Genomic DNA, 27,886 nt, shown 5'->3' with positions numbered 1-27,886 from the left:
ATTGCTAAGAACTTCATTTGGACAACTTTAAAGATGATTTTCTCAGTATTTTGATTTTTTTGCACCCTCAGATTCCAGATTTTCAAATAGTTGTATCTCAGCCAAATATTGTCCGATCCTAACAAACCATACATCAATGGAAGCTTATTTATTCAGCTTTCAGATGATGTATAAATCTCAATTTCGAAAAATTTACCCTTATGACTGGTTTTGTGGTCCAGGGTCACATATAAGTCTCTAATGTTCCCCAAGGATGCATTTATGTAATCAATATTGTGAAATATTATTGCAATTGGTATATAAATATCAGAATGATTTCTGAAAGATCATGCGACACTGAAGACTGGAGTACTGATGCTGAAAATTCAGCTTTGATCACAGGAATACATTACAACTCACAATATATTTAAACAGAAAACAGTTGTTTTAAATTGTAATAATATTTCAGAATAATGGGATCTGAGCGTGGTGCTGTTCTGTGTCCAGGGTCGGCGTGCTGGAGGATGATTTCACCTGTCTGGGAATCTTGTGTGCCATATTCTTCTTTCCTCTGGGAATTCTCTTCTGCCTGGCCCTGCGTCAGAGGAGATGTCCAAACTGTGGAGCCACATTCGGCTAGAGGGACCAAAACCCTGCCGTCGTCTTTTTAATTCAGTTTTAAGCATCAGCATAGATCCTCTGTAATCACTGCACATGATAATGCCAAACGTCGCTTACGTAACGTTAAGTTAGTAACCAGCCACAAACTCTTTGATTAATATAAGATGGTGCATGTGATGGGCTGTCCATGTTTTTACATGCCTCGCAAGCGCTATTTGCTGATTTTGTTGTTCTTTATATAAAATCTTAAAGCCAGTCTCCAGTCATCTAATCACTAGTGCCTTTATGATGGCAGAGAAAGCATAAACTAAACGAGCCGGGACTCACTGAGGGTAAATCCCACACCACTCACTTCGAGTAACATTGTGTGTGTGTAAATGAAACGTGAAAATGAGCATCACTGTCGTTCATTTTGTTTTTGTTGACTATAATATGCTCCCTAATCAGTCGCATCTTAGTCAAGATCAAAAAGCATTTTCTGTGTTAATTTTTTTTTGTGCTTGATTTAAAAAACTGTTATTTGTATATCTTGTATTTCTGAATCAAGTTCAGACCACGTTCTTTCTCGATAGTCTGTTATTTTGGGGGCCATGTTTTCATCACTGCACTGATGATCTGTGTTATATGTGCTGGGTTTTCTGAAAGCGTCTTAGAGGGTAAATATGGACATTGGCCATATCCAGGTTGAACTGAAACCTGCAATAAACAAGGGAAGCTGGCATCTAGACAATGTGATACGTCACCCAAAGACACGTAGTTACTTTTTGTTTCTCTTATCGTTTTCTTCCAGTGATTGACAATCAGTCTCGGTGTGATTTCATTCATGATGTACTCGTACCATACACTAGACACGCTATTATGATCGGTTAGAACTTTTCTACATTAAGAGAAATTGTAAATAAATTCTACAAGTGTTGCCGTTTGTGTTTGTTGATTATATGGGACGTCCTAGAAATAGAACAGCATTTTGAACTTTCTCATCAGCGAAACTTACCTCGAACTTCCTCATCTCTGACCTGATCTATAAAGATTTTTTTTTATTTTTCACTTGATCCAAAGTGACAGTAAATATTTATGTTACGAAAGATTTCCATTTCAAATATCTATTTCTGAACACGTTTGCAATTATTAAAATGGATTATACATTTATAACATTAATTAGAGACACAAGCAAGAAAGAAAAAAAGTTAAAATCACAATTCTACATGTAGCCTAATGAATTTTCAATGCATATATTCTTGTATAAATTATAACCGGTGAATTTTTTGTAGTATGTTTTTTATTTTTTGCTAAATTCTAAAATCACCTCAAACAATGCTTCATTAAAAAAAGTAAATTATATACATGTCAGAGTTTGAGGGTTATCTAGTGTTAGTCTACAACAACGCTTTTCAAAAGCATTTCTGGAGCCTCCACAGCACTGCACATCAACGTCTGACTTAAAGGAACAGTTCAAACAAAAATGAAAATTTAGTCATCCTCCGGCCATCCAAGATGTAGATGAGTTTGTTCATCCATCAGAACAGATTTGGAGAAATGTAGCACTTGCTCACCTATGGATACTCTGCAGTGAATGGGTGCCAGGAGAAAGCAATATTATGGATAGAAGACTTGAATTTTAGCTAGACGAAACGTTAAGTTAAAAACATCTTGATGGATTTGTTTCAGCTGTTTGGACTCTCGTTCTCACGGCACCCATTCACTGCAGAGCATCCATTGCTGAGCAAGTGATGCAATGCTCCATTTCCCCAAATCTGATGAAGAAACAAACTCATCTACATCTTGGATAGTGAGTACATTTTCATTTTTGAGTTAACTGGAGGACCCGTCCAGGAACCACTGGAAAAACCAAGTACAGAAGCATTTCTTACAGACTTTAAATGATTCATACTCATTCATTCTTTCTTCTGGAGTTGCAACATACCTCTCATATTTTAACAGAAGCACACATTTAGAAACAAAATATTTTATTGTCATACAGCAGTGATCTACAAGATCTCAGGCCAACATCAACAGAAAAGTGCATTGATACAATCAAAGCCAAATGAATAGTTTCCCCCAAGCAGAAGATAAATAAATCACTATCCACTGACCGACAACGGATCATTATTCAGTGTTGAGACTACGCTGATAAAAGCAAAGCTCCCTTGTTCTAAAAGCATTGATGAGCAGCTAAACGCTCTTCTGTAGATGACGGTGTTGCCTGCACACTGGACGTCTCCGGGTTAAACTGGAGCTCGACTTGGCCGACTAAAGGCCAGCTGAGTGAGTTAGCCTGCTAACTCTGGAAAACATGCGTACATAGACATGGCTCTGCTTTCCAATCTATGAACGTCACACTCGGCTCGTTCCACTAGCTACCAGGTCAAGTGTGTTAAGGACTAGTGGCCAGTTCAGACAGCATCTACAGTAAGTATAATTTTTCATCAGTGTTTCATCACTATCATCAGGACTTCTCTGCTAATGCAAGTTCCCATCTAGTGTACATGTTACAAAATATCTTCACAGTGATTTAAAAAAAACTTCATCTTAATCACACCCATCTTCTCTCATGTATTTACAGAATACTTTGAAAGTTAAGCATCTGGTTACTTGTTCTTACAACTAAATGCATATATATTAATTCCCTCTCTACATACACACATTATATATATGCATAGAGAGAGATGAAGGTTTGAAGGGGACTGACATAAATAGTGGTTGAACAGTATGTGGTGTGTGTGTGTGCATAAGCCCAGCATCCTCGGCGGCGGGTCTCTGGTGTTGATCAGATGACGGGGGCTGATCTGTCATTGGTGACTGTGGGCCGAAGTTTGACCGTAGCGAATGGATTCCCTCCCCTACAGACACAACATACTGTTGCTCCAGCTGCTCATATACAGAGACTGCTTACACGCAGTATTTCAGACCGGATTAAAAGAATTGTAACATCCAGATTTGTACACGTTTTTCAGGAACTGTGAATGGTGCTTGGCTGTGCAAAACTTCTGTCTAACAATGCAGTATGCTGCTAGGGTGTTCTGAGTGGTTGTATGTGTTACAATTAGGGCTGTCAATAGATTACAATTTTTACATGATGTGGCAATTAATCACATATTAATTGCACATCAAATTTGGCTGAGAAATGACCTACAAAAGATAATTTACAGTCATTATTGGGTTGCATGAGAAATGCATGAAATAGATATAAAAAAAAAATTTTTTAAATTTTTGGGTGAACTATCCCCCTTCAATTAGTTTTTTATTAATATGTAAATATGAAATTATTTTTAATGCAATGATACTCTACATAAGAAACTAAAACAGCCAGTAGATGAGGGTAAATGTCTTAATGTGCAAGTCATTCATTCATTCGATTCTTCAAACAGAATGAAATCAATGCTTCTCTTTATGAATGGGCCATTGAATCATTGGTTCATACTATTAGTTCAAAACGCAGATTCATTCAGGAATTGTGTGCTGCTTGGAGACGCTCAACAGTTCTGCTGTGGCTTTAACAGGTAATATTTGCATTGGCAAAACTGAACAGAAGCAGACAATACTGTGTCTAAAATATAACAGTTCTTAGTCATCGAACTGTTGTATAAAATTGTCACATTTGCACTTGTGCTATTCGGGACAAAAACAGCACTCGTGTGATATTGCTTAACTGTATCATAGGATATAAATATGAGACAAAAACTCATACAGGGACATTTTCGCCCCAATCTCTTGAACTTTAGGCGCATATAACTGCATTCTATAGGCTACGTCACGATCATGTTGATCACCATTTGACGTAAAGTGGCGATGTGCAGACCGATTGGTGTGTGACATCAAAGTATCGCTCTGCACAGTGCCGCTTTAATTGCGTTAAAAACCGTAACTTCTAACTAATTAGATTCCAATTCACTAGTTGATCAGTCACATCACAAGCATTGAGGACAGACAACAAACATGACCCATTAATACTCACCCTAGGATAGGATGCTTTGGCAGTCCGTTTGACTGAGACATCTACAGGAAACAAAGAGCAGAACACGTCACACATCTACAGAGCAGACAGCAGATACCACAGCACCAAAATAAAACATTAAAGAGCTGAGAAACAGACATGCTACCAGTACTGCACAGTTTACTGCATATTGTATATTATACTATAAAACAAGTAGTGCAACAATAAAAAAATGAGTGCAACAATTTAAAATAGTAAATTACTTGATGCCAATATGTTGCATGTTTACTTCTTGATTTGAACGTGTATTGCACTTGCTGAATTAATCATGATTCATTGCTTCTGGTTCCATGTCTGTTTTCCATGCACATTCCTACATCCAGCAGTCACACAGGTTTGATGTCTAACAGGAAGACAGTCGAGCACACAGAACTCACGGTCTGGAATCTAGTCCTGCTGGAAATGCGAGTAGGGTTAAAGACATGTGACACGTGTATAAAAGCAGACATGATCTGATTACGGTCATCAGGTATGAGTGCAGAAAACTGGAAGCGTCTGCCACAAACAGGGAGTCTTTCATATATTCTGTCGAGGATTTTTTGCGTGCAAATTCATATCTCAGCCAATGTCATATGCATATGCAAAACACATGCATAAGAGGTAATATTACGAAGCAAAACAATGCTCAAAATATCACGATGCAAATTTAAAAGCAGACATTAAAACACACTGCTGTGTTTCTGGGTGGTTGTTTACTGACTCGTGTCAAAACAGTCCACCCACAAGTCTTTATGATATGCTGACTGCATGATTAATCAGAATAAAACCCAAATGGTGATATGAGCACTGAGCTGAGCTCTCCACTAGAGGGCAGCTGTGTACCGCAGTAAATGCACACAGGAAAGGGACGGCTCTTGATTCAGGGCATCTGGCACCATAACGGTCCACAGCTGTGCATATTCACTCCAGATACCAGCAAGATCTTGTCCGTGACATCAACATGGCCATATGTCTCATCTATCTGGCCTGAAAGCCAATTTTCTCAACCTTAATGTTAATCTTACCCATCATGTTCAACACGGAGCAAGAGTTGTTCAGATGTTTTCTGATGTCAGTGTCACCACAGGCTCTTTCATGCTTACAGTGTCACCATTTGCATTCTTTTGAGATTCACATCTGTTGTCAGTCTTGTATCAGATTCTATTTCTCTCTCAAGCAAACAGAAAACCAGGTAGGGAGCATTTTTCACACATTGCTTTCACCTGTGAGCACTCTAGACCCGGCCCTGAACAATAAAACACAGCCTCCGCTTCTCTTGAACAGGACAATCTCCTTTCCTGCTTGACATCATCTAATACAGGGAGCTTTTACAAGAGTGTCCGCATTTACCCCGGCTTTCCAGGGCGGAGAGATGAGCTTCGCTTGAGTAATTAATTGCATGGCACGAGTCCCTGGTTCGCCCCAGCGATGAGCCAACCCTCGGCAGGGAGGACAGGTGCCGAACAACAGGGCTTCACACCTACAGATCTGGCTCCTGTACTTCTATTGTGTGCACAAGATCAGGAGGTGAGCAAGAATGGGTGGATTTGCAAGCGCTTTGGAGCAGGTTTCAGGTTGAAGTCGTGTGGAATTCCATCGGAAAGGTCGAGCCGTGGCCCGGATGTGCATGTGTGACGGGAGGCAGGGGCTCGGCGGAGGATTTGGTGAGCGATGAATATTTCACCGAGTCAAGAGAGAGGAGTGTCCAGTTTCACAGCCTGGCCATTGACACCCGCAGCCCACAAATACCACAAATCAGGGCTCCCTCCAAACAAATAACGCTACATATGCAGGTGGCTCTTTCAGAGGCATTAGACCTCATTAACTTAAAAGGAGCACCTGGAACGAGATCATGTGTCTCATCAGACTAGCCCTACCACTAGAATTAGCGTAAGTTTAATACAATAGACATGGACCGTGACGTTACGCAGTTCTGGTGTTGTGTTGCCTGACTTGCATAACGCGCTGCTCTGTGAAATCGCTGTCGGCCCAGTGCAGGATCTTCTGGGAATAAGCAAAATCCGGTCATTTACATGCATTGGTATGCATGCGTCACTGCCCACAGTTCTGCCACATGTGTTTGCATGCATGCAAATAAAACGGCTGTGATGTTTTTTGGATATATAGTCATGTTAGAAATACCATTCAATCTAACGTCTCCTTTCTAACATCTCAGACATTGACGTCTGATTGTCGCTTTTCGCCCGCAGTGGCCGTCACTCAGAGAACTTTCAAATGGGTCGTTACTCTCTGCTCATTCGCCATAGTAAAATGGATGAAATATGAATTTATGAATATATCCACACAAAAACAAATGTCTGAAAGAACAGCATAGCAGATTTTCTACAGCTAATCAACGCAATTAATGAACAATTATAAATAATTTTTAGAATAATATAGAATAACGTTTTTGTGGGAAAACATTGGTTCTTTCACGTTGTTCTTTACTAATCGCAGTATTTTGATTAAAATATATTTTACAGGTAGTTGCATATGGTCTAGCTACAAGTATTCTGGCTCACCTAATACTCAAATCAGATCTGAAAATTTTGCACAAGCTTATAAATGAATCTCACGCATGTTGCCAGATTGAGGACATGCAACCAGGGTGTCGAAATACTATTGGGTAAACTGGCAGTGAGTGGAATCACACAGACCAAAACAAAAACAGACATTCCGACACGGAACACGCATTTCAAAGCAGAATAACTGGATGTAGCATTGTTTTTCAGAGAAACAAGTATGTGAACTTAACATGTTTTCCTAAATATCTGTATTTTTATGCTTTGGTACAGTCAAAAAATTACACGCAGCACCTTTAATACTGAGCTCAAGGTTTGCAGGTGTATATATATCAGCTGTTTAACCAGATTCAAAATGTGTTCAGTCATATTATCATGCTGTTTTGAGTCTTGGGTTTTTAAGCATTAACACTTTAAGTGTTTCATAATGTGAAGCTGGTTTTGCTCAGACGTATCCTTGATTTGTTACGAGTAATCTTATTTCTGGGTTTGCAAGCTAAGTTAAGTTAGAAAAAAAGATTAAAGTCTCTTTCATTTATTAATTTAATTATTGATGAATGTATATATTATATAACTGTGTAGATGCTACTACATTCTTATGTAATATATACATTTGGGGGTTGAATTTCAAGCAAAATATGTAAATTACATCACTCATACCATTTTATATCCCACTCCTATTACAATTAATAATAAGATGTGTAACCAAGTCTTGTATGCGAGTACAAACATCCTAAAATACACAGTGAGGTGTGGTGGGCTTGAAAGGGCAGCTTTTTGTTTATTCTTTGCTGTCACTGAGCAGTTTGGATTTAGCATTGCTCTACCAGCAATCCTCTTTAAAGTGCTCCTGATCCTCTGATCCACTCAGAAATGAGGACTGCAACTGTATACACGTCATGACACAGCCTAGACACTCTGACACTAACACACATACACACCTATACCTGAGAGAACTTCACATGAGCTTCTGTTGTTCCTAAACTAAGCTGAATTCAATAAATACAGCCTAACAGCATTTAGAGCTGAAATAGACTTTTACTTTTCCTGACAGTGATGCTTGTCAATAGAAAACGTACCACTGCGATGTCAAGGTGTTGCTAAGCGTTTGCAACAGTGTTCTGAAAGGCTAATCACAGTTCAATATATGAAGAGTTCATTTGCAAAAAACGATAAACGCCACTTTAAAAAAAATAAATGAGCTGATTGCTGTGCATTATTCTCCACATGCAGCGCGATCTGAACCCTAAACACGTTTTGTCAAAAAAGCGAATCAGCGCACTGTATTTAGGTCAGGTGACAAGGCTACTTTCACTTTGAAAAGACGTGCTAGCTGAGAGGAGTTTCGTCAAAGCTGACTAAAAGTGATCGAGGATGGATAATTTCGACGAACTTGATGAACCTGTGATATCTTCTTCAGGGCGCAAAAGGAAAATAAAACCTGAAACTTTTTCACGGAACCTTGCAAAAGCAGAGCGTTACAATGGTGAGGGAAAAGCTCCTTGTGCGTGTAATCACATCCATACAGTTTATGATCACAACAACAACAACGTTTGTCAGGCGTCTACATTGTCATCGGAGGAGATTACGAAGATTAAACCAGTGCTTTTTTAAACTCTACAACATGAAATGTGGAGTTATCTGCTTTTGCTATAAAACAAACTTTTAATATATATATATATATATATATATATAAAAAAAAAAAACTTTCAATGAACTTTAATTTAGTAAATTACCTGTATTTGTTTAAATTATTATTACTTAATCAAAACAACCCAACTGCAGTTTGATTGATAATACTTGGTATGTGCAATAAAAAAACGTGATATCTGGGAAAAAAAAAAAAATGTAATAAAAAATGATTTTTGGGCCTATTTTATTGCCTATGAGGTGGCAATCATAAGTCAAACACGGATCAACCATAATCTCAACAGTATCTACGATCCAAGCGTGAAGAGAGGACAGCGAAAGCAGCATTCAGGTTGTTTATAGCGGTAGATGAGGAGGATTATGAGGAAGACTGACCGGGATTTCGTATGTGGAGGAGTATGTCTGCGTCAGACTCTTGGTGGAGTTTCTCCTGACGGGCGAATCGTTGTAGTCCGCTGGAGGCAAAACCATCATGTCGTCCTCTGGGTCCTTCTGCATGAGGTTGGCCACGCTCTTACTGCGCATTGGAGGATTTCCAGCAATACTAGAAAACACAGTCATGTCACCATCAAAACACTGATCCCATCCTTTCATTAGAAGAAACTTTTATTTACAATGCATTTTAACATGTTATTTGTCCGAATAGTTGGTTAGTAAACGTGTTGCGAACACATATGTTATAAGCTTTGGTCGGTATCAAAGGAAATCTCCTCAACCAGTGATTCCCAGGACATGGTTTAAATCTGCTAAACTACTCCCAAAGAATTATGATCGCCTTCTACAGGAGCCCTTTCCTCAAATATAAAAGCAGCTACCAATCAAAACATCTTTTTGATAGAAGCCTCTTATGCTCACCAAGACTGCATTTATATGATTAAAAATAAAAACAGTAATTTTGTGAAATATTTGTACAATTTAAAACAACTGTTTTCTTTTTGAATATATTTAAAAATGTAATTTATTCGTGTGATGCAAAGCTGAATTTTCAGCATCATTACTCGTCTTCAGTGTCACACAATCTTTCAGAAAGATGATTTGATGCACAGTGCTGCTTCATATTTTTGTGGAAATGGTGATAATGTTTTTTCAGGATAATTTAATGAATAGAAAGTTCAAAAGAACAGCATTTATTTGAAATAGAAATCTTTTGAAACATCACAAAAAAACTGTCACTTTTGATCAATTTAATACGTCCTTACTGAAAAAGACTGCAAATGTTTTTGCTGCATCAAATTACACAACTAAACTTACAAACTGTCACACGAAACATTTCTCTTTGTTTTCAGTTACAATAGAGTTCCCACACTTTCTACACACAACCTTTCCAGACACTTCTTACAGCTGTATAAGGATTTTTTTTAAATGTAATGAAATTTTTATGACTTTTCCATTTCATTTATTTCCATGACTTGTCCAGGCCTGGAAACTACACACGGTAACTTGTTAATCAATTTAATCAATGAGCTAACATACAGCAAACTGTATTTAATGCTCCATCACACCGTTTTTTTGCACATTTTGAAGTATTGCATCAGAAATGAGTGATGGAAACGCCAAATTTCAATGCATTTATTGTTTTTTCTGCTCTCTTTGAGGCGCATGTAATTTATTAAATATGAAAATTATCATATACAGTGGCTTCTCCTACTTTTCTTAGTGATATTTAGAGCCAGTTTATCAGGAAGTGCTTATTCTCAAATGTTTTATGTGATATTCCAATTTTGCGCACAACTTTGGATGGAAACCCGGCTACTGTTAGTTGCAACACAAAAGGCTTTTTTAACAGGCATTACAGGATCCCCTCAGGGTCCAAGAGGATAGGATTTCATTTGACATCAGAAAGCATCGTCTTACAAAGTCTTGTGTTCTTCAAGCAAACATTAGCAGAGGTAGGTGCATGATCTGACCTCACACACTTTGAATAACATCAGTGGGAAAGTGCACAAGGGATTAAAAGTCTTATAAAGCATGCCTGGGTCAGTCTGGGTAAAGTCTACATCTAGTGTTTCACTCTCTGCGAAATCTGCAGCTCTCAATATATGTTCATCAAACCATTTAATCAACCAACCATTAAAGCTGAAGTGTGTCATTTTATCAATGATGATTTCCCTAAATAGGGTAACACTGTGATGCCATGTAAACATTGCTGTTTGTTTGAGCACAGCAACATTGCACTGACTTGACCAATGGTGTGAGTTTGGGGCAGGACTAACTGTTTGTCCAACCAACAGCAGTCTTAGGGTGTGTTCAGGAAACCTGTTTGAAAACAATTCCTTCTGGCGATGTTTAATGACACACTGCTTATTTCCTGGCCTCTGTTGATCCATGCAACACAGAAAAAACTAATTTCTGAGGATGTGGTTTTTGAGATAAAGGATGTAATAGTCTTGACTGCTGTGAAGCTTGTGTTTCCTTCTCTTCAGAGGCACGGCGATCAGTATCAGAGCTAATCAGGACAACAAAGAACCGTGTTAGTGTGTGTGTGGTATCGAATTACCTGTTATTTACCGCTGGCTCTGTGTATGCGCGACAGTAAGATGATGGGAACCAGCCCCGCCTGTAAAAACACACACAGACAGAGAGCACAAGTCAGTCAGATGGAAAAATAAAATAAATAAATAATAGAGAGAGCTGATGATTTTATCTGGACCTGGATAAATGTCTGTTATAATGCCTGCTCAGTGTTTACTGAACACAGTCTGGGATTGTGGGACATAAAACACTGAGAGAAGCATTTTTTGAAAGCAAGCTGAACATGGAGAGTTGCATTGCGTTCTCAGAAAGAAAATCTAAGCAGAGGGCCGTCATCTGAACGTGCAGCGGTGAGAAGTGACAGCAAATGCACACAGGACGGCCTGTCATTATTTTAAGCACAATGGCAGTGTTTGTCTTGGTGTGACTTTATGTTTTTGTGATCCAAGGCAATGTTAATATTGATGGGATTTCTACAACCCCCTCCACCTCTGAAAGGCACAGGGAAAGGCAAATAACATCTTGCATGGAGTTTTATGTAGACTCTGAACATGGCGGCACTACTCTCTGATCAAGTGTACCAGCAGAGACTGGACGATGATAGCCTTGTAAAGCCTGACATATGAAATATTTTAAAAAGTTTGTCAAACATGTATCTTATTTGATACATCAGACTTGTATGGTTCATAAATTATGATATACGAGAACATGGAGCTCAAACACGAAGAGGAAAAAACGTCAACTTTATTAAGAGGCCCAAATTGAGCAAAAATATACTATTTGGTGCAGTTGCTGATATTTATATGGCCAAAAAGTAAGACGAAATTGTCATAAAAATATCAGTATAAATAATATGATATACATAGCTTCCAATAATATGTCTTAGTAAGATGATATCTAAATGCTTAGATTTTTTTAATCAAAGCTCAATGCAATGCAATACAATGACTGAGAGATAAACGTATAAACATTCCTCAAAAGCCCGACAGATCATATTTGATAAATTTGAAAATACCTTTTCTAAAAATACGGAAGTTGTTTCAGGCCAGTAAATGTTCATCTTGAGAAATTTTTGATCATGTTGATAAATTAGAGGCCTTAGAAATTTGCATATTAAGTATGATACAGTAGGCTTTATAGTGTTAATGCTCATATATATATATATAGGGTTCAAATCTCAGGCCAAATCCCTCCACTTCTGCCCTCATGCTCCGCATGAAGAAATGTTATTATTTGTCTTTCTGTGTTTGGGTGTGCTTTACAGCGTACTTTAAATCAACAGAGCAGAGGAGCCGCGGTACAGTGAACGTGATCTGCAGACATGGGCTGGAAAGTTTCATTGGCCCATTTTTCGCTTGGTATTCAAGAACATGAGAGGACATGCTAATTGACCTCGCAAATGTATTATTGATAACAACCGTGAATAAGGCTGAAGTTTTCTTAAAATATAAGCACTCAGTCTGTCTGAGCAGGTCGTCGTAGTGTTTTAAAATGCCTCGTGTAGCAACTGGTGCTTGCGTGTAATTTGGCACATATTAATGGGCTGCTAGGTGACAAGTCTGACTTCATGTATCGTTCCCTATAAGGTTCAGACAAGTTTGATGTTGTTTTTAAAGCAGAACACCACCAACACGCATAAACAACTATGTGAGTCAAACTACAGATTAAAGCTGCCTTTCCACTATCTCCGATAAATGACAAGCGAAAGTACGGCTGGGTGATAATTCGATAACGATAATTATCGCGATATAATTTTCCTCGATAAAACAATATGAAGAGTTCGATAAATGTTCGATATAATGTTTATAAATGCGGCAAAAGCGGAAAGAAACAGTGCGACTCATTTGAATCGTGCCACACGGACCGTTTATCCGCTTGGATCAAAGTTCAAACTGCCGCGCGGCGCGAGCTCACTAGAGCAGATGCGTTTACTCGGTCACGCGAGCACTAAACAGCGCTGAGAGATCCAGTGTGAAGCGCTTGAACTTAGCGGGATGGACTATATATTCACACTGAATTTTATTAAAAGAATAATGGTATATAATTGTAGTATGTATTTGTGATTAAGCTATAGCATGTGTGAATATATACTGAATGTTTTTAGACTACTGTTTTTCATTAAAAAATAGGCTACCTAAAAACCATATAGTTATATTTGTACCATGGTATTGAGGTGCTATATGTGTGGTTTTAACTGTTTATCATTATTTAAATGTATGCTACTATGGGAGACCAATGCTTAATTTAATAAATAAATAAAAACCTGGTCAGAATAAATGTAACCATATAAAACTGAGGTTGCTACAATTTTTCTCAGATGTTACTGATTTTGATAATGAACAAAAATTTTGTTAAGGAAAATTAATGGTCTGGTTTCTACAACTTTCACTTTGGAGCAAAAATCTGGCTTTAAACTGGAAAGAAATAAAGATTTGACATTTATCGTGATAATTATCGATATCGACTGATATGAAAAAAATTATCGTAATAATTTTTTTGGCCATATCGCCCAGCCCTAACCGGAGGTCATTAATTTCCTATGGACAGTAGTGTGGGAGCTGCATGGAACTCCGATCATATGCGTATGTGGAAAATTCGGATCCGTTTTGAACTTCGGATGCATTAAAATATTTGAACTTCTGCGGCTAGACCATATGCGACCGCCCGACCGGATGTGATGTATTCTAATCAAAACTATGAGTGCGAGGTTAGAATTACCAAGATTTTTCCACTTTAACGTTATTCTGTAAACACAATTTCTGTAATTTTATCATTAACATTGATTTGCCCCATAAAACCTACTGTGTTTTTATTTGGGGGGTCATTTGTTTTGTGTGGATATATATTTATACATTCATTATATTGTTCCTTTTACCATGGTTACCACAGTTGCTTCACGACCAATTTGAAAGTTCTGTGAGACTGCCGCTATGGGAAGAAATGCGACAATCGTATCCAAATGTTGGAGAGAGCGGAAAGCCGGTTTAAAGGGTTAGTTCAGTGTGTTTTACTCACCCCAGAGCCATCCTAGGTGTATATGACTTTCTTCTTTCAGACGAATCCAGTCGGAGTTAGATTAAAAATTGTCCTGGCTATTCCAAGCTCTATCTATTTACAACACCCGTCTCTGTCTCACACGGCTCCGGGGGGTGAACAAAGGCCTCCTGTAGCGAATCGATTCGTTTTTGTAAGAATAATATCCACCTAGTCATATACACCTAGGATGGCTCTGGGGTGAGTAAAACAGCCTAATTTTCATTTTTGGGTGAACTAACCCTTGAAGGGTGAGAAAATGACACAATGTTCATTTTTGGGTTGATTATTCCTTTATAATTTATATATTATTATATATTTAATTAATATATAATAAACTTTATAATTATAATAATCAATCAACTATAATAATACGCAAAGTTTTCCAGTTATCAGACAATAATGTATTGACCGCCAATATAAAAGTGAACCTCAACCAAAAATACCATTAAAAAAAGAAATACTGGCTGTGCAGCGGTCACAGGTCACATATTCAAAGCAGCACCCAATGCATTCAGTCGTATTGAAGAGATACAAATGAGGAATTTATTGGAAGGCAAAGGAAAATCGATTACTCAAGTTTGAATTGTAATTTTACTACTTGTCTTCATCCTGAAAGTTTATTAGCTCTATTCCAACTTCAACTTCTGACTTGACTTCTGTGGCAAAGCTACTGATGGCTCTGAATTCGGAGCACACCCTGTCTGTTTTGCCATCTTGTAGCATTCTCTCAAACCAACATCAGTTTTTGGCAGGAATGCTGGCATGTTCAGATGGTTTTCTCTGCCATAAATGAGTTATTCTGATTACGTCTCCTCCACCTCCTGAAAGTCCTCAGGTCCTTAGGGAGACTGTGTTTGGCATCTCAGATAAGCTGCCGCCCCGTCTGCTCTCTCGAAACATGGCTTGACGTGGCTTTGACTGACACCACAATGAATGGGGTTTTCTTCTTCACAGCTGGTTTGCAGACTGGCACCAGCAGCTGAGCACACATAACATCTCTCCACCTCCTGAGCCACTTCGGTACATCGGAGATGGACTGACTGGCTGATGTTCACTAGCCAAACAACTTCACCTGCACATCGTTCTTAAAAACGCATAGATCCAATTGTGTTTTTAATTATGACTTTGGCTTCCAACAATAATCAAATGTTAGCTGTAAAGCCAAATCATTATTATTAGGGCTGGGTAAAAAAATATCAATTTCTCGATTTTGAAACTATTTCGATTCATAAATCTCAAGAATCGATTAGTCTAGCCCCAGGGTACCTCAATTAGTTTTCGCTGAGGGCCGAATTCTGCCAACAATACCAAGCCAAGGGCCACTGACACACATATGTGTGTTATATATATATAATTGTTATTATTATTACAATTATTATATTATTGTTGCTTTTGTTCAAATAATCACAAGATGGTCACAAGATGAATATTCAGATTTTCCCCCCAGTAGTCTGTTTTATTCAAACAATTATGAAAATTTTTGACTTTAGATACAGAACTTTGCCTGTTGAATATTAAAAACAAATGAACAAACAAAAAATCTGGATCTCCATGTCTGCCATGCAAATCAAACTGTAACACCGTGTGTCCCAACCAGACATGACGTGATAAAAAGTATATTTTCCTTGTAGTTTCTGTCCTAACCAACCGCGACAGCGACACGTGACAATAAGCGACATGGGATTCTATTGTGATATTTCAGTTTTTCTTTTTTAATAAATCTGCAAAAATGTCAACGATTCTGTGTTTTTCTGTCAATATGGGGTGCTGTGTGTACATTAATGAGGAAAAAAAATTAACTTAAATGATTTTAGCAAATGGCTGCAATATAACAAAGAGTGAAATATTTAAGGGGGTCTGAATACTTTCCGTACCCACTGTACAAAATATGACAGTGATACTCTCAGGTAATGATTATGTGCTTTATTCAATGTTAAAAGTGTCAATGTGAGTTTGAATATTATTTTGCGTTATCTTTATAGCCATAGTGAAAGCAACAATAGATATTTTACCTCAGATCTTAAAAATAAAATGTATTTTATTGCGTTGCGCCGCACCGCTCGCGTCCGGTGTAGACACGATGTAAGTTAATGTAGCTTTCTGATGCTGCGTTTGAATTTTCATGCCACGTTTGAAATTAGCGCGGGCCAAACTTTTTTCTCTCACGGGCCGGATGTGGGCCTGTCAGATAATGAACGGAAGATTGTAGTGCGCCTCCCATCCAATAGATTGCAATAAGCTTTGTGATTTGTTACTTTTGATATGAAACAAAGTCTCAGATTTCAAATTCTGTCCATGTTATTACAGTATTCAAATCTTAAATGCCGTTTTGGGGCTGTTTAATGTGGAGTGACAGATCGCTGTGAAGCAGTTACAGCATGAAATAAACATGAATGAACATCCGAAGGTGTGTTAAAAGAAAGAGTACAACTTACTGAAATCCATCTCCTGTCTCATGTAATCGCTCAATCAGTGTTTCAAACGCACAGAGACGACAATAGCTTGTAAACAATGTCACCTAGCGTCACGGTGACCATGAACTCATTAGTCAGCTAGAAAAATTAACTCTAGAGAGGAGCATTTTGATAAATATTACATTTTCATTAATTAATTTATTTTACTGTTCTTCAATATTTAATTGAATAAATCCGTCAAATTTTTGTGACAACCACGATTTAAATGTTGGAGTAGAAATATAATTATGTAATTTAAAGTTAAAGTTAGTATTATAACTTTAATATTACATAAGTGTTTGTATACAAATCAGCACATTTCAACCTTCCACTCACTGTCTGTTTTTCTGCAGCTCTCCGTACAGCCAGCCGTCCCTTTCGTCAGGAATCAGCAGTGTGATAACGTCTCCTTCTTCAAAGCTCAGCAGCGTGCTGTTGTTTCCAGACTTGTGGGGGAAAATGGTGCGCACTTTGGGTCTTTTGTCTATGTGGTTGAGGCCAGTGGCCATTGACACAGACCTAGACAATCCGTTGTCCTCGTTGTTGTAGACTGGAGGGGAAAAGACAGACAACACGTCTCCCAAGGTCCTCAAAGCTTAATTTTGAATGATCTAAATGAGTACAGAAGTTGCAAATTTGACATATTGAACAACAGTTCTCTTAATTTCTAATTCACTGCTTTTTTTTTTTTTTTTTACAATTGTAACGTGACACATTTCGAAGTGAAAAAATATTCAACAAGAATTAAATATTCATCACGAACTGACTGAACTGTAAAACATTCAGCATATCAATGCATCAAAAAACAGTGCTGTTATTGTTATTGTAAAATAAATAAAAAAAAAAGTTAATTAAAACAAAGCTGAAATAAAATTAAATATAAATATTCGATTAAAAAGAAAATGAAAAGAAAATTTGAAATTGGCCACCAATAACGTTTAAAATAAAATGCTTAATAATAAAAATAAAATACAATAATGGTAATAAATTGAAATAAAACTAATTACAAGTATTTAAAAATAATAATAAAATGACAAAATTACGAAAACTAAAATGACTGAAACTGTAACTAAAAAACTGAAAATATAAAAATAAAAGCTAATAAAAAATAATAAATACTATATTAATGTTTAAATAACACTAAAAAACACTGACCCCAAAAGGTCCTATTATTCTATATTATTTTGTATTTTATATTATTAAGTGATTATTCTACATTTCTATATTATATATTAAAGCTATAATTGCTGATATAATTGCTAATTAAAAATATTAATAAATACTATATTAATGTATAAATAACACTAAAATAACACTGACCCTAAAAGGTCCTATTATTCTATATTATTTTGCATTTTATATTATTAAGCGATTATTCTACATTTCTATATTATATATTAAAGCTACAATTGCTGATATAATTGCTAATTAAAAATATTAATAAATACTATATTAATGTATACATAACACTAAAATAACACGGACCCCAAAAGGTCCTATTATTCTATATTATTTTGTATTTTATATTATTAAGCGATTATTCTACAAGTCTTAATGACATCTCCTAAAAAGTAAAAGGTGGAGTCATGCACAATAAAATTAGGAATGTGTTTTAGGAAAGAAAAACTTTTAGATTACAAGGTGAGACTGGTACAATAAATCTACGTAATAATTGAGGTAGTACCTGACTCTCTCTCCTCTCTCCTGGAGGACTCCTGATTGAACATGTTGGCCAGGGGACTCGTCTGAGGAGGTGCTGGCGGTGCAGGAAACATTGCATCTGAGTTGGCCTGTACAAGTACAGAAAAACGCAGGTAAGAATTCATACAAGACAGGCCCTCTGTACTCATACTAGTATAGTGTAGGAGCTGGTGTCCTCCTCACCCTGTTGTAGCGCTGGAGGGATGGAGATGCCTGTGGAGTGTTGGACACTGGAGTGCGTAGACCTTCAATCATGGATATCACACTCTCAGGGACATTGGAAGCGTCACTACATTTGTCCTGCCAACTGGTCAGGTTCTCCGTCAGAAGTTCTCGAGCCTTCAAGAAAATAAGACTAGTGATTTTTCCAGCTGGTGAATGATGAAAACCTTGACCACATGCCATTAAAAATCCATTCAACTTTAAAGTGTGCACTGAACTGAAGCACACACTTATAAATTGGTCCACTGCATCTATTTATGGTCTATGGTCTATTTATAGTTTATGTTCTTGGTATGAATGGGCCTTAATTCTAATTCATATGATGCAATTTCAAGTTTTCCTTTCTCTTTGAAGTGTTACAAGCTGTTCGTGCATAGATAAGATCAGTTGCAAAGACTAAAGTCTCAAACCCTAAAGAGATATTCTTTATAAAAGTTTCATAATGGGTTTTAATGATTTTGTCTCGTCGCTCCGGCCTGACAGGGCATCACAATATGGTGAGGGGCGTAACATTTCCGTCACACGCTTGAGGTATTCGGCCAATCACAACGCACTGGATAGCTGGCCAATCACAGCACAACATCATATGACCCCTTTAAAGAAAACAAACACCAAAACGTATCAAGCATGGTTGTAACATTCCATGTGTGTAACATCAGTTGACTATGAAATGTGTTAACTCAAGTAACAAACCTTGTCATGGAAAGCAGCGATCTGGAAGGAGAAGATGCAGTGCTTGTCCACCAGGAAGCAGAAGCGCCTCTTCTCCTCCAGCAGAGCCTCCCGGCAGCCGTCAGCGATAAACTTCTGCATGCCTATCTGACGGTGAGTGAGAGTCTCAAGACACTGCAGAGAACATAAAGAGAAGAAGGTCGCAGACTCTTATCAGCTGTCCGATAAGCAGCGCGTTCATGGCTCTGTGAAGATGACATTACACTTTTTGGTGTGAACTAAAAGCATTATACAGGAACAAATTCAGATTGAATGTCAGGCGTTGTGATAGAAGCAAGTGTCAAAGGAGCTGCATTTGTATCAGACCTTTTGTTTATCAGTTAACAAGCTGTTCACCAAATACAAAGAACGATAATGGTAAAAGATCACAGCACAGTCTCAGCTGTCAGCTTTTATAATTATGACGTAAATGTAGAATTGTCAAGAGAAATATAAGAAGAGGTCTGACAATTACAGATTGAAGTTGTGAAGTCGACATGTTTGAATGTGCAGAAGCGTGACTAAGATTTGAGAGCTACTGCTGATTTACAGTGAATAGTGACTTGACTTTTGGCCTGTTCCTCATTCTGTGGTTTCATTACGCCGCACATGTTAAGTGTGCGGCCTGTGGAAGCGGTTGCATGCAGGTGTATTCACACGGAAAAGCAGGTGACGTAAGATAGCATTCATCTCACAATGGGTTTCATCAGATCTCCGCTCCTCACAGATGACACCGTGATCTCACTGATGAATGAAAGCCAAAGAATGCACCACATCCCTCCCTCTCACTGGTTGTCATGGAGATTTCTGGTGTTACTAGTCACTATGTTGGTTTTGCTTTCACTCAACTTCAAGCTTTCAGTCTCGTTTTGGCTGCCTGTCTGTGTATCTCTTTTTTAATCACTCCATCTACATGAAGATGGTGAAACAGGAAACTAAAGTGTGATTCAATGTTGCTACTTTTTGAAAATAATGTTTGGGCATCTTACGTAAAGCCTCTCCCAACATAATAAAGATATCTGGAGCAAAGATCAAAATTACAAAGGAATAGTCTCACTGATTCATTCCACTAATCCAAATTAAATTGTTATAACTATATAACACAATCATTTTTTTTGGTGACTGCACCTATTTAAATTTAAATAATGATTAAAATATGCAAATTGGGGATCTTAAATATATACACATTTTTATTTTTAAATCAAGTGGTAAAGACCCCACAGAAAATGTCTTTTATATGCGATCAACAACTTACTGGTTGGTACAAGGCTACAAAAATACATTAAAAACAGTAATTTTCTGAAATATTATCATTTAAAATAACTGTTTTCTATATGAATATATTTTAAAAGTAATTTATTTCTGTGATTACTCCAGTCTTCAGTGTCACATGATCCTTCGGAAATCATTCTCATTTGATGCTCAAGAAACATTTCTTATTATTGTCAATGTTGAAAACGGTTCTGCTGCTTCATATTTTTGTGGAAACATTTATTTGATCTTTTGTAACATTATAAATGTCTTTACTGTCATTTGTGATCAATTTAATGTGTCCTTACAAAACATTTCTTCACATTAATTTCTTCAAAACATTAAAAACTGTACTGACCCAAACTTCTGAACAGTAGTGTAAGTAAATAAATGTTTTTAAAACTCATTTAACCTTTAAATGTTTTGACATTTGAGGGGCTGGGACACTGAATGAGTTGGCCTAGATTCTGCGAAAAATAGGTGACTTTGTATAAAAAGTCACTGAGCTCAAGGTATAGGCAATTATCTATTACGAAATATAATGACCCGTGCTGGCAAAATGAGTTGGAATGAGCAAATTTTCATTTTCACATTCTACATTAAAATACCTTCAAAATGATATATAACTTGTTGGAATTGGACAAAAAATGACTGAGCTACAGCCGTTTGAAGCAAAATCACAGAGCAACCTTGCATATTTTCCTCCAATTCTTTTCTTAATAATAATTACTACATTATTAATCACAATATAGCTGTTTTTTATTTTATCTTTGTTATTAAAAATAAGACACAAAGATGCAAATAAACTGTAGTTTAATCAAGAGTAGCGAATGATTCAGTCTTTTCTTTTAATGTTTGATTAACATCGAGACAGATCAATATTGTGACCTACTGAAATGAATGGATCAAATATAATGTTACACATCAGATTTTTCCCCAACCATTAACTAAACGTTCATGTAAGACATAACAGATTATGTTTGTGTGAATCTCGCCAAGACATATTTTGCAATAATGTACTTTATAGGGAGATCGCGCGCTCTATGCACGTGCTTTGTAAATGTCAGTCAGCGCGACCATTTTGTTTTCTTCAGCATGGGTTTGAAAATCATATTTTACTGGTTCAGACTCATACAGAATTCACTATGAATATTCATAAATCTGGAATGCTGCGCTTTGCAATGATATATCCTACAACTTGTGATGAGAAGCAGCAGCAGTCGTCCAGAAGTGAGCAGAGAAAAAGGTACGCCTCTCAGAAAACTTACAAATAAAGATGATTTTAAATGTTTAATCACTATTTGAAGCATTGGGATCACTAATGAACTAAATTTTGTGAAAACCTCAAATTCGACCAAAACTGACATTTTTTTCACTTCTTTTGCCTGTAGCTCAATATTAGACCGTGCGCATTCACACTCATTTTGCCAGCACGGTTTACATATAACATTTCGTATTTGGGCAAAAAGTCACTTCCAGGCCTTTTAAAGACATCAGACCAGCACTAAACTGTTTATGAAGTCCATTAGGGCTGGGCGGTATATCGAGTTTGTACGATATATCGATATTTTCTTTATAAGCGATTCGATATGAGGCAATACTGTTTATATCGATATACAGTAGTTTGATACGAGCGCATCTGAAAATATAGCGGAGGACACAGACTGAGCTGCTGCGGAGAAAGTGCATAATCCAATTTGTTCTAAACATGTGACAAGCTTCATATTAAGGCCTTTAAAAACTGGTAAGACAGTTTAGTTTCGTTTCTTATATTAGTTTAAGCGGCTCGGCCATCATATGCTCTGACAGAAAGGCTGCGTGTGCCGCTGGCAGAGACACAGGCTACTCGCGCTGTTTAATGTGTTTGAGATGTGCGGTCTTCCTCAATGCATAACTTACACAGGTATATTCTACATCTGTAAATGTTCGAAAGCCATGGAAATATTTCCATTTTTCTGTCAGAAGTGCATGAGCCTTCTGCTTTGCGATTCTCCGCGAAACTGCACAGTGAGCATCGCCGCCGCGCTGTTTTCATAGCCTTTAATATGTATTGTTTTGTTGGACAACATTGGGCGGTAAGTGAAACATATATATGTAGATATATACCGTATATCGCAAATCGGCCAAAAAATACCGAGATATGAATTTTTGCCCATATCGCCCAGCCCTAAAGTCCATATGCTGATGTTTTTCGAAAGTTTAGCAGATGAGGCCCAAAATACAGGAGAAAATCAAAACGGTTCAAAAAGAATCATCATTTATTTATATAGCTCCCATACATTCTTTCATCAGGAGACTCACTCGAGGTCAAAACTGATAAAATATTCTACACAAAACAGTAAACATCACAGTCCCGAGTCACAGCTGGGGACTGTAATCTACACGCCACACCGGTTACGACATTTCCTGTCTGCAATAAACCTCTGTATCAATTGTTAATGAAGAGGAAGGGCCAGCCTGTTATTCTGTTGTTTTTCAAGCACAGGTACTGCTATTAATGGCAAAGGAAAACAATAAAGCTGGTGATGCAGGAAGGGGCAGGGTGGCCCTCGTCCTTATGACTGATTTTAATCCACTTCCTCCTTTGTGTGCCAACATATTCCAGTCAGTCCGAATCATGCGTGTTTAAACAGACCAGCACAATCTACAAATAAACCATCCACTAGACCAAAAAAAATGGTGGACTAGTTGCCTGACAATCAAACAATCTTGATATCGCTTTCAAATTCTCTCACAGTTTTTTGCTTTAATGCTTTAAATCGAATCAAATTAGAGAAGCCCCCTAAGAAACTGTCTGCTTGGTGTCTAATGGATGTGACCAGCTGAATTATAATGCATTTCCTAAAGACAAACTAGTTGATTTTGAAAAGATGTACTTCTATGTGTGAAGTGGGCTTATTAAAAACCAAACCCGCACACATTGAGGGGCTTTCTCTTACATGCATACATTGTCTTGTCTGGCTGGCACACAGACACACAGTCTGGACAGCAGAGATAACAGCTGCATTTTCTGCAACATTACAGATGAACACACACAGAGTTAAAAGCACCAGCCTATCTGTCCAGACGAACACGTCCCAGAGAGTGGTGATGGAAGCACGGGAGACGGACAGGGGTGTAATTTGTCCTGTTTATCATCACAGACCCGTGATAAAGTCTGCTGCTATGGACACCTTCATCCTCCCTCTGTGGAGAAAGGTAAAAGAAACAGAGGACATGGCGCACATGGAGGAGAAGAGATGGGAAACACTCCATTCCTGCCCAAACGGGAAAACCTCAAAAAGACAGATGCACACGGGATGCATCGTAGATCTGCTCTAAACCCTAGTAAGCGGCCATGCTGTCTTCATCACATCCTCATCCGTGAATGATTTTAGCAATAACACACCTCACAACTGATTCCAATACAGACTGACATGAGCATGTTGCTACATGCTAATAAACATAAAAACACATAGTCAACATAAAAATATTGGGCAAACTAGTCTGGTTCAAAAGTCTGGGGTCTGTGAAAGTTTATTGATTTATGTTTTGAAAGAAATTAATACTTTTATATAGACTATTAATATTCAAATCTAAAACAATTTCTAATTCTGTTCTTTTGCACTTTCTATTCGTGAAATATGAAAAAATGCAAGTTTCCAAAAAAAATAAAAAGGGATCAAGCAGCACAACTGTTTTCAACATTGATGATAATAAGAAATAATACCTTTTTTGGATTAGCATATCAGAGTGATTTCTGAAGATCATGTGACACTGAAGACTGGAGTTATGCTGCTGAAAATTCAGCTTTGCATCACAGGAATAAATTACCTTTCAATCTATTTTACAATAAAAAAAAAAAAGTTCTTTAAAATTGCAATAATATTTCACAATATTACTGTTTTTGAGCAAATAAATGCAGCACAAGAAACTTCTTTCAAAAACATTAAAGAACCTTACAACTAGGGATGTAACGATTCACTCAACTCACGATTCGATTCACAATTTTGATTTCACGATTCGATTCACAATTTTTTTTATTACATCTCAACCGATTTGAATCGTCACATATTTGAATCGATTTTCAACCGGCTCGCGGTTAATCGTTACATCCCAAAACTTTTGAACAATTCAAACCTTTCAGTATTGTATGAAATAAGCATAAACTTCTTTCAACTTTTCAAAGTATTCAATTAAAAACAGACAAAAAAACCCAGTAAAACTGTACTATCTGATACTATCAGATACTCTCGAAAACGGTACTATTTAGTGAGAAATGACACCAAAAGCTTGTCAAGAGCAGCAGAGACTGATTACAAGGAACGCGGGAGCGCTGAAATATCAGGATGTCAATGATGTGCTGTCTGGAACAAAGGGAAGAGGTATGTCTCTCATCGCAGAAGATTAGGGTCAGAATTCATGTATAGTTGTTTGCTAGTGGACTTTATTTATATAGAGATGGATCCACTACTACAGAACAGAACAAAGTTTATGGAGGTACTTGTGTTTCACCCTCATTCAATGCTACAACACAACAACTCCTTTATGAACATGCTGCATATGCAGGGCTCCAGACTGTGTCTAAAACGGTCACATTTGCGACCAAACATATTAATTTGCGAGTGATATTTTTGCTGAGATCGCCACTGGCGACTATATAAATTTACATGTTATGACTTAAAAATTTGCATGCAATGCCTTTTTTCCTGCTTGTTTTGCGATCACATGATGCGCATCAAAGTTTTAGTGGAAAAACAGTCATCATCTCTGCTGAACAGCAGCTCCAGTTGTGGAGCTGATTTATATCAATATCATTAACAATATAATATCATTAAAATTAATTATTGTTTATAATCGATACTAATATGTGACCCTGGACCACAAAACCAGTCATAAAGGTCTGGGTCTGTTAGGATCTGACAATATTTGACCGAGATACAACTATTTGAAAATCTGGAATCTGAGGGTGCAAAAAAAATCAAAATACTGAGAAAATCATCTTTAAAGTTGTTCAAATGAAGTTCTTAGCGATGCATATTACTAATCAAAAATTAAGTTTTGATATATTTACAGTAGGACATTTACTAAATATCTTCATGGAACATGATCTTTACTTAATATCCTAATGATTTTTGGCATAAAAGAAAAATGTATAATTTTGACCCATACAATGTATTGTTGGCTATTGCTACAAATATACCCCAGCGACTTAAGACTGCTTTTGTGCTGCAGGGTCACAAATGGCTTCTTGTTATCAAGATCTTTAGTCTATATGCTATGCTTTGTTGAAACCGGGGGAAGGTGTTTAAAAAAGAAAGAAAGAAATAAAACACGTTTATTCTGTGGCACTTAAAAAAATAATTTGGGAGCCTATTTTTGTTTCTTATAGGAGTTTTTTTTGTCTGGAGCCCTGATATGAACACAAGCCTGCATCTGATATCATCCAGTGACAGATATTCAACTATGTGGCAGAGGGAATTTCCAACAAGCTGCTATAACTTAAATATATTTATAAAATGGACAGTTCCCGCATTCTGTCAATACTGCATTCCAGAAAGCGCTGATATGATACCAATATTTTATGATGATCGATGCCACAGCTAATACGCTATTGAATACACACAGAAATATTAACTAATATTTTTGTGATTTTAAGCAATATGGCTCTATAAATAAATAATTAAAAATTAAATACTAATTATTATTATTAAATACAAATATAAAAATGACTAAATCAAAAGAAATATAACTACTATAATATTTAACTGTAAAATAAAAAAAACAATATAATAAGTTTGGCTAAGTAATGGCTGTGTTAATTTCTTCAGTTTCAAACGTTAAAACATTGAACTTTAACTTTGAAGGAAAAAAGCAGGGAGCCCTTAAAGCTCCTCTTCTGTTGATAAGTGCTTCTCATTAGAAATATGGTAAGACGGCTGGCGCATGTTACACATTTAAGCAAGCCAAACTCAGAGCAGATGCAGAGATGAAGTTTGTGTAGAAACCAAGCCACTCTGAGACAGATTCATCGTGCAGGAAGAAGTGCATTTGACCATTCATGAACAACCACATTTTTGCAGGCTGTGAATGCCGTTCATGATGAATGTGGATACAAGCATTCAAAAGAAGCCTGAATTGAAACAGCATGAAAACGGTTATCGTTAAATCACTTTAGTATCAACATGGTACCGAAGTACAGGTACATTTGGCATCCTTGCTCCAGCCATAAAATAAACACCATTAAACACCATTTGTTAAGGAAAATTAAAAACAAAGCAAAAAACCATCACTGAAATGCAATGTAAGTCAAAAGTATTATTACATTATAAACAGAACAATGCATAATTATTTTTTTAACTGTAAATAAAAACATGAGCACATGTGTAGGTATATACAGTATGTGTGGCACAAACCCACGTACCTCGTTCTCTTTACTCTCATACTTCGAAGCGTTCTTTCCTTGACTTTTCCTTTTGAGTTTCTTCAGGTCTGACTGCGATCTCTCCAGCGAGTCCTGCTTCATCTTGTGTTCGGTCTGATATCTCTTAAACGTGGCCTGTGGACAGACAGTATTAGATCAGTGTCACTCAGGGACGTGCAGTCATGTCCATACATGCACGGTGTGTCAGTGCAGAGATGAGTCTGTTTGACTCCTGTGTTAGATGTAGACAGGAAACAAATAGCGTGACATGAGTCTGATTTTCACTCCCCATCTCTGAAGATAATGCAGTTTTAGGGCACATTTCCCACAGGCATACAGCATCTGCAAAGAATCATACGAGGACACCAGCATTGGGAACAAAGTAATGCCACTACTAACTAAATGTTTCAGTGGCGTGACAGTAGTCTTTTTCAAAATAATCAAGCTTTTCCTGTTACCACCTATGTTTTCCAACTAGCAGCACTGTAGCGTGACATTGTACGCATTGTAGGTCACATTGTAATGCACACACAGCCTTATAACTGAGAATGCAGAGGCAACAATCAAATGCAAATATGCTCCCTCGGTCTCTCTAGCACTGGGAAGTCTGATTCATTTTTGCAAATGAGGCCAGAACAAAAGAAACAATTCACTTATTCGTTACCTACAAGTGTTCCTCAAAGACCCTGCAGGGCATTTCACATAATCTTTGTTGTAAAAAAAACCCAAAATACTGCCAGGTAATACTGCTGTTTGTCACTACGTTTTCAATTTAGTTTGTATGAATTAAGATGCTCTTAGGATCAACAGTTGTAATTAGCATAAATCTATCTGTTTATGTTCGATGTGCTAAGTTTGATTTTTCTTAAATTATTTTGGTATTTTCCCCTTC

The 27,886-nt window shown here is 37.2% G+C and overlaps 2 protein-coding genes across 4 annotated transcripts in view; one reads left to right on the top strand and one right to left on the bottom strand.

Moving 5' to 3' along the window:
• Window positions 1–1,549, top strand: part of LOC107691226 (brain protein I3-like) — an 11,405-nt gene extending 9,856 nt beyond the window's left edge. The window contains exon 3 of the mRNA XM_016489729.1: window positions 487–1,549. Within this exon, the coding sequence (XP_016345215.1) occupies window positions 487–619 (133 nt within the window). The 3' untranslated portion in view covers window positions 620–1,549. The remainder of the gene's footprint in view (window positions 1–486) is intronic.
• A 1,001-nt stretch (window positions 1,550–2,550) lies between these two features.
• Window positions 2,551–27,886, bottom strand: part of LOC107691223 (brain-specific angiogenesis inhibitor 1-associated protein 2-like protein 1) — a 71,537-nt gene continuing 46,201 nt past the window's right edge. For 2 of the 3 annotated variants that reach the window (XM_016489726.1, XM_016489728.1), the window contains 9 exons: window positions 26,995–27,129; window positions 19,323–19,475; window positions 18,591–18,746; window positions 18,391–18,496; window positions 17,043–17,256; window positions 11,243–11,302; window positions 9,121–9,289; window positions 4,556–4,596; window positions 2,551–3,440 (listed from right to left, as the gene is read on the bottom strand). In XM_016489726.1, coding sequence (XP_016345212.1) covers window positions 3,368–3,440; window positions 4,556–4,596; window positions 9,121–9,289; window positions 11,243–11,302; window positions 17,043–17,256; window positions 18,391–18,496; window positions 18,591–18,746; window positions 19,323–19,475; window positions 26,995–27,129 — 1,107 coding nt within the window. In that variant the 3' untranslated portion in view covers window positions 2,551–3,367. The other variant, XM_016489727.1, reaches the window with a different exon arrangement.

This window comes from Sinocyclocheilus anshuiensis, unplaced genomic scaffold (genome assembly GCF_001515605.1).
Source record: "Sinocyclocheilus anshuiensis isolate Anshui unplaced genomic scaffold, SAMN03320099.WGS_v1.1 scaffold202, whole genome shotgun sequence".
Lineage (NCBI taxonomy): Eukaryota > Metazoa > Chordata > Actinopteri > Cypriniformes > Cyprinidae > Sinocyclocheilus > Sinocyclocheilus anshuiensis.
The sequence above is the reverse complement of the archived record's forward strand: the minus strand, read 5'-3'. Positions and strand labels throughout refer to the sequence as shown.